The 8,200-nt window shown below is 40.2% G+C and overlaps 1 protein-coding gene across 1 annotated transcript in view; it reads right to left on the bottom strand.

Annotated features, from left to right (window-relative positions):
• Positions 1-1,736: 1,736 nt before the first annotated feature.
• The window catches only part of LOC146651308 (polyprenol dehydrogenase), a 37,210-nt gene continuing 30,746 nt past the window's right edge, over positions 1,737-8,200 (bottom strand). The window contains exon 7 of the mRNA XM_085384461.1: positions 1,737-7,470. Within this exon, the coding sequence (XP_085240587.1) occupies positions 7,291-7,470 (180 nt within the window). The 3' untranslated portion in view covers positions 1,737-7,290. The remainder of the gene's footprint in view (positions 7,471-8,200) is intronic.

Here is an 8,200-nt window from a genome sequence, read left to right as displayed (position 1 = left end):
GGGTTCATATTAAAAGGTATAAGTTTATCATAACCCACAAATAACCACAAATAACCAAGGAGCTGCTGAGGTTAGCTTGACTCACAGATTGCAGGTTGCAAAGTACTGATCGTACCAGAGCATTCAGCTATGAAGTGGTGTGATGGTGAAAGCCTAAATTGCAGTTCTTCACAGAAAAACTTCAGAAGAGGTTTATGTTGTCTGAAGGTCTCCAGTCTGCTGTGTGCACTGAAGTATATATTCTCTTTGAACCCCTCAGTTTTTTACCACGACGAATAACAGCACGTCACTGACTTTGTTTTATTATTGGCAAACTAAAGGTGAACTGAGGCTGTCTCTAGTTAACATTTCTGTAACATTGTTTGTACTTTCATTAATTTAATTAGAAAAATTTCAAAGGAGGCCAATTCTCCACAGAAGCATCTGAAAACAACCTGTGTGTATTAAAAAATAACAGATGCAGGTTCTCCTACAAACAAACAACAACAACAACAACAACAAAAAACAGGCATAAATTGTTGTTTTCAAAGTTCTGAGCAAGAAGCAGGTTGCACACTAAAGTAGACTGTTGCTGCATCCATAGTGTGTGCATTCACACAATGCCGTAGAGGGGAAGACTTCAGCAGTGGTCAATTGTTGCTGTCCAATCTGGGAAAGGTTATGAAGCCATTTCTAAACAATTTGAAATCCATCATCCTCCTGTGTGAAAGATTATTCACAAGTGGAAGGCATTCAAGACAGCTGCCTATCTTGCCAGGAGTGGACATTTCAGCAAATTCACTCTAAACTCTGACCATGAAATGCTCAGAGAAACTACAAAAAAAGGAAAAGAAAAAAAGAGAATAAAAAGCCCAAGAGCTACATCTCAGACTGTACCGGCCTCAGATTGGATGTTAAATGTTAAACTTCATGGCAGTAAAATTAGAAAAGACTGGAAGGAAGGAGGAGCTCCCAGTGTTGCAATAGTCCAAAGTCCAGACCTCGACCCCAATGAAATGCTGTGGTGACCCTGAAGAAAATGCTTGCAGACCTCTACGAGTTGAAACAACATTGTAAAGAAGAGTGGGCGAAAATGCCTCAACGGTGTTGTAAGAGACTGATAAAGTGCAGCTTAAAGTGGTTCTGTGTCTACTGAATCATAGGCTGTACTTAATTTCCAGACACTGCATCTGATTTTTGGCTTTGCTGTTAAATACTGTAAATAATGTGTAAAATCACATGTTGCTCTTCATCTGAATTTTTACCATAGTTTAGAATAGAGGGCACAAGGCATGAAGCAGAAAGCCACTCTGAAATCACAAAGACTGTAACTTTAGGTCGCTTTGGATAGTAATGTGCCAAATGAATGCTATATAAGAGTCATTGCATTACTACTGCTTACTAGTAGGTAACAGGAAGAAATAAACGTGAGAACTTGCATTGTTTTCACTGTGGTTGCAAAAAACCTATTTATACTGTGAGGCTCTAAAAATCATTCAATTTTAGGGTAAATGTGAGATTAAAGTTAAGATCAGGCAGGCACTGTAAGACTGAAGAAAAACAATTTAAGTGAATGTAACGTCCTCTATTGTAATGGAAAAATGACCGTGTGTGTGTGTGTGTACGTTTCACTGATGGATCTGAGAATGTCTCAAAAGTTCAGACAGTGCTCGAGGCTCGCTGTCTCATGTCGAGCAACATCAGACTGACGGTTTCTCACTCACACGCTGGGAAGAAGGATGGAGAGCAAATGGCACAATGATATGTTTATTGAGAGGCTTTGGATAATAGAAAAGGTGACGGCTGCTGCTGGAATGTCACAATAATTGACCAAAAAAAAACCCCAAAAAAAAGAAGAAAAAAAAAGATCATAGACATCAACACCCTTATCTAGAGACATGCACGCACGCACGCACGCACAGTCATTCATACACAAACATTCTTCACCTCCACTCCAATCACTCCAGAGAGAGAGAAATCGTATCAATGCACAGGACAAGACGGTATCACAAGTTCTACGAGTTAATTTCTACATGAAAAAATTCACAGTTAACACATCGGTGAGGGAGATTTCTTTTTTAGGCACAGCAAAAGCAATAAGATCAACAACAACGAAATAATGATAAAAATAAAACATTCCACACATTTCAATAAAAACTCAGGGGGCCCAGGTGCACTGAATGTTTACAATGGATTTGAGGTGGGAAATGTCTTCGATTTGCAGCCTCCAGGGGCTCAATTGAAAGGTCGCTCTCACAACAAAGGAGAAAACAGTTTAGGGGTGTATGCAATAAAGGTTAAACGACACTAGAATGTGGCTTCTTTTAACTGGAATAGTACCAGAGTAAGGACTCAGTTCATCTGGTTTTACCCCCCGTTTACATCTTTATATCACTGAATATACAGTGGAGTGCCTGCTTTCTGATTTTTTGGTATGTTCATCACACTTAAATGTTTCAGATCATCAAACAAAATGAAATATTAGACCAAGATAATAATAATAATAATGTATACTTTATTGATCTCCATGGGGAAATTCCTCTCTGCATTTAACCCGTTCACTCAGTGAAGCAGTGGGCAGGCATTGGGCGCTCGGGAAGCAGCGTGTAGGGACAGTACCTTGCTCAGGATAGCCGTTCAGTGGATTCGAATCCTCAATCTTCCGATCATGGGGCCACCAATCTACCTACTGAGCTATCCCTGCCCCCCCAAGATGATACAAGTAAACACAAAATGTAGTTTCTAAATGAAGGTGTTTATTATTAATATTATTAAGGGGGAAAAAATCCAAACCTACATGGTCCTGTGTGAAAAAGTGATTGCCCCACCTTGTTAAATCACGATTTAGCTGTAATTAACCACGTTTTACAAAGTTGAGTGTAGTTTCACTGCTAGACTAAGGCTTATTTACTGCCAGACCTGGTGAATCAAGAAACCCCTTAGATAGAACCTGTCTGACAAATGGTGAGAGCCATTATCCACACCTGGAGAAAACCTGGAACTGGGGTGGATTTCCCAGGAGTGGCCAGCCTACCACAGTTACCCCATCCAGGAGGTCACAAAAGAACCCGGAACAAGAACCAAAGAACTGCAGACCTCACTTGCCTCAGTTAAAGTCAGTGGTCATGACTCCACCATAAGAAAGAGACTGGGTCTGCATAGAGTTCCAAGACGAAAACCACTCCTGAGGAAAAGGAACATAAACTTGGGTTCTGCAGCAGGACAATGATCCAAAACACACCAGCTCCACCTCTGAATAGCTTAAGAAAGACAAAATGAAAACTTCATTGTGGCCCAGTCAAAGCCCTGACTGAATCCGATTGAGATGCTGCGGCCTGATCTTAAAAAAGCAGTTTGTGCTTGAACAACAAATGTTCTGCAAAGATTCATCAAAATTCCTCCACAGCGTAAAATACTCATTACCAGTTATCGCAAACGTTTGACTGTAGATTGCTGCTGCTAAGGGTTATTATGTTTAGGGGGCAATCACTTTTTCACACAGGGCCATGTAGGTTTGGAATTTTTTCCCTTTAATAATAAAACAATTTCATTAGGAAACTGCATTTTGTGTTTACTTGTGTTAACTTTGTCTAATATTTAAATTTGTTTGATTATCTAAAACATTTAAGTGTGACAAACATACAAAAACATTGGAAATCAGCAAGGGAAAAAACACTTTTTCACACCAGTGCAAATATACACATTTAAGATTTTGCAGAACTTGGGACTGGAACATTTAATATAAATGTGATCCCAGGTTGTTCAGAGGAATGGCTATTTTTAATCTACAAATGTCTTCACTGGTCTCCTCCAACGCTTTGAAACGATCATATACGAGTAAATAACACACAGATAATATCACAGACAGTTACTGGAGCTGTTGTTCTTTTTCTATATTTGCAAATCGAGTTCAGAAAGTTCACCGTGTTGTCGTGTCTGTGTAGAATGCTTCAGGAGGACGCTAAATACCGTATATAACCGGGTAAATCAGTGATAATTTAGCAGTCACTTCTGCACGTCGACACGATAAGCACACTGAGACAGATCCGTGCGCGTTTCCTCCTTTCGTCTTTGGAAAACCTTGTGCTCAGATAGAAGGGAGAGTCTGTGACATTCCCCCACTCGCCCTTTCCAGCTAAAATACATCTACTGTAGCAGCTGAGAAAAACACGGTAGCTCTTTGACAGGATGTATGTCATATTGTAGCCTTGAATTCTTTCAATAAGCGCCACTGAGTGGATAGGCTGGTGTTTTTATTTGTGTGAACGGAAGCATGTGCATTTTATATTTATATATCTATATGTAGAGAGATATATAGATGTATAGATATGCACTAGGTTTGGCTGTTTGTTATTTAATCAGTACCTTACAGTGGCCAAGGGCAACCACACAGTCAAACAAAGGAAGCACTGAGGCAATAAACTGTTTTCAAGCAGCCTGAAAAACAATACAACACTCAAAAGACTGAGCAATATTGCTGGTATTTAGAGTCAGCTCACACACAATTGCTAATCTAGAAAAAAAAACCTTTGATGTTTGCTTTAAAATTATATTTTAATTTCTAATCAGAATAAGCCTCTCTTATGGGATGTAAACTTTGATGAGTTGTCTTGGAGTTATGGTGCCTTCACATCATATCAGAGTCCGTGTCACACCCTGATATTTATAATAACTACGACCGGGAGGCGTTCCTTTTATTTTTTCTGTCATTTTTTCATCCCCTCAAAATTTTTCTCCCACAATTCAGCGTATTTGACTTGGCACCGGATAATAATAGATACTGAATACCTGGAAGCCAGATGAATACAGATGGCTTCCTCATCTCAGCCAAATGTATCAGTCAAAACTAATAAATTCCAAATGTAACGGCTTCAGTATTATACCGTCAGTATTTGTGATGCTCATAGGCCGACTGCCACGAGATTGTGAATCCTCGCAAAGTCCTGGGAATCTTAAAGAGGGTTTTTTAGCATAATGCCTCCCTTCAAAGTGCAGGTTCCTGCGCATTTTTGCAATCTTTGTCAACTCATATATTCAAATATTCATAAGATATTAGGCAGATATTTGGGTTGACACATCATTGGTAGATATATCACATGAACCAAAAAGCCCAACACACTTATGAATAACATAAACCAAAAATGACTTTATAAGATGACAAGGATGGGGCAAATACGCCTTTATTTTTTCCCCTTGTAAATTTAGACTGTCGTCTGATTTAGCAGTGGCGGCAGCGGGTCAGTCTGTCCTACAAATTCTCTGAAGGATGATTTTTTCGTCTCTGAATTGAGACAAATACTTAAACTGCTTGACAAAACAGTGAGAATCACATTAAATTTAACCATTTAAGCAATGAGTGCCTTAAAGCTGATGCCTTTTTCCTTTATGCATTTTCTTCCATTACACTTTGTTCCTATTCTTCATGTCTGACACTGTGCCACTGGCTGAATTAGCTACCACAGTGATACTATCGCTTCACATGCGGCAGATCATAATGAATGCTGGATGCAAACTGGCTTTATTCAAAGCAACAACGTACACATACACTACAGCGATGACTTGTGGTTAAGGATTTTAGCCAAAACTTAATTAATTTGAGATAACACTTTTCATCCCCACAGCTAAAACATGTTAATCACAGTGGAGATGGCATTAAGTGTGTCTTTGTATGTGTGTAAGAGTGTGTGAGCATGTTCCTGCATCACAGACAGACGTGTTTATTTGCTGTGCGCTTGTTTGGATAAGCCTATGCCTGGATGTACTGCTTCCAATGTTTCTGAGTGAGTGTCTGTGTGTGTGTGTCAGCTCAGCAGATGGAGTTTGATTCTCACTACTGGGAAATCTCAATCCCACAATGCACTGGGAGCGGCGCCAAATGAGGAAGAGGCAGTAGCAGCAGCAATGAGGAACCAATCACAGTTTGAATGCTGAAAAAATGTGCTTTCCCCTCTCTCGCATTCCTTCTCGTTGCAGTTCCTCCGGGGTTAGCCATTGTTGTGCTATCCATCAGCATGAATTGGGTCTATACATGAGTTAATTCTTAGCTTGTGTGCATAATACATGCACACGTATCACAGACACAGAAAAAAGCGATTAGCACAGATCACAAAGGAAAACGGTGACAAAATGAATTTGAGGTCGATTCCCAAACCTTTTTTTTTCTCATTTTTTTTGAGCAGACAACCAGAAACAGCTGGAAATTCCGCTTTAGAAATAACAGCATAAAAATTCACAGCAACTCAACCAAACGTTTCATCACTCTTGGGTCGAAGGGGAATCATTCCAAATTTAGGCTTACTGTTATCTGAAATATCTCCCTTTTTTAAAACTCTTCCCAAATCCCCCTAGCAGTCAAAAGGAACATCTTTTATTGGGTTACTGCGCGCCGGAGAGAGGAAAGAGGAGACGATGATGGATTCTTAGCTTTTCAGCTAAATTCACGTCTGTAAAAACATCTACTCATGCAACTACAACCAGCAGTTAACATGATTCAATAGTAACCAATAAAAACAAAGTGCTCCCAGTAAAAGAGGCCGGATGGCAATACGATCTGAGAAATCGCAGTGATGTGTCAACGCAAACTGATGACATCACATTCCCTTGCCACAGCAAGGCAGGATCAGATCAGATCATTGTCGTAGTGTGTAAATGTGTGTGTACTGTATGTGCGCGTATGCTAGGGTTTGACCAATATGTTATTTTGTTGCCAAAATTAAGCTTTTGGATTATTTTACTGGAATTTTTTGTTGATGTGAAAAAGCTTCCAAGAGGAATTTAGTTATTGTGGGCCGGACTAATTGAAAAATCAAAGTAAGGTTTGTATCATAGCAGATGACTGATTCTCTGATACGCGATCAGGGAATCAAACTCATCATATCATTGGTGGGTGCCATTAACTGATATCTGACTAGATGGCGCCAACAGCAACTCTCTGCTATCCATGACAGCAAAATGACATATAGCTACAACCCTAGAGTGTGGTTGAGTGTGTGTGCAAATATGTTTGCTTGCTCACAGTGAAAAGCAAAAAAAGCATCTTCCATCCCCTGTAGCCCTTCTTTGGCAGGTCTGGAAAAAAGAAAATAAAAAATAAAACTAAAAAAAAAAACGCTAAAAGAAAGAGATCTTTGCTCTCTAAACAACCAATCACAGTCCAGCACTGGATTATGACACTTGTAACAAATTGCTAGCAACGCCCTGATGTGAAGTATGAAAAAGGGAGGAGAGAATGGCTGGCCGCCCTGAATATAGGGTCTTTTTTATCTGATGTTGTCAAATGGGTTTAGTCCTGTTGGTCATCCTTGTCTCATGCTAGTGGAGGTTCAGCAACTGGAGGCTGATTTCCCATAGGCTCACTTGCAGCTGGGGATCAAAGGTCAGCGGTGTTGTCATCTCCCTGCACCCATTGGCCCAGTAACCTCCTCCACAATCTCCCTCCAGAGCAGGTGACAGAGCAGCAGAGAGCACAGTGGTAGCGCCCTCTTCAGGAGTCTAGGGACAAACACATAAACACAATTAAAAATTTAAAGAGCTCCTGCATATAAAATATATAAAGAAAAGAACTGGAATGGAAGACAAGATCAACAACAACCTATCTTCACGTAGACAAAAAAATGTGCCTAAGTGTGTGTGTGGACACGGATGAAAGAGTAGGGCTAATGTCACTGTGTGTTAGCATCACTGAAAGGAAGGCTCAGGGTAAGAGCATGTGTGTGTGTGTGTGTGTGTGTGTTTTCATGGTTGAGCGTATGCTTGAGAGTGCTGGTGTTGATGCATTTTAACAATGATCTCAGTGTCAGCAGTGAGACCAGCAGCAGGTTTCTGAGCAGAGAGAGGATCACAACCTGAAAGCTTTAACAGCACACTTGCATACTCGTGTATAACAGTACGTGAGTGCTGTCTGTGATGTGTGTATGCTGTACTACTGTGCAATAATTTCAAACATCAATTTTAATTGTTCTTCTAAGTGAATTATCATTGTACTTGAAGGGCTGAATTTTTAAGTACAAAAAAGGAGGGGGGGGGGGGGGGGGGTATTGGCAAGCAAAACGTGTTCTTCATAATTCATTTTGCTGTCTGTAGTTAAAAAGTCTCTCCATCCACGTAGGAGTTTTAGTACAGAAAGACAACAGCAACAACAAAACACCCAACTCTTTCTGTGATTGGGGAGGGGCAACGGTTTCCACGGCAGTTGGATGCTTGATGGTAGGGCCATTTTAAA

Source organism: Rhamphochromis longiceps, linkage group LG16 (genome assembly GCF_057381845.1).
Source record: "Rhamphochromis longiceps isolate RC_006_pf linkage group LG16, R_longiceps_female_GT1.1, whole genome shotgun sequence".
Taxonomy (NCBI): Eukaryota; Metazoa; Chordata; class Actinopteri; order Cichliformes; family Cichlidae; genus Rhamphochromis; species Rhamphochromis longiceps.
The sequence above is the reverse complement of the archived record's forward strand: the minus strand, read 5'-3'. Positions and strand labels throughout refer to the sequence as shown.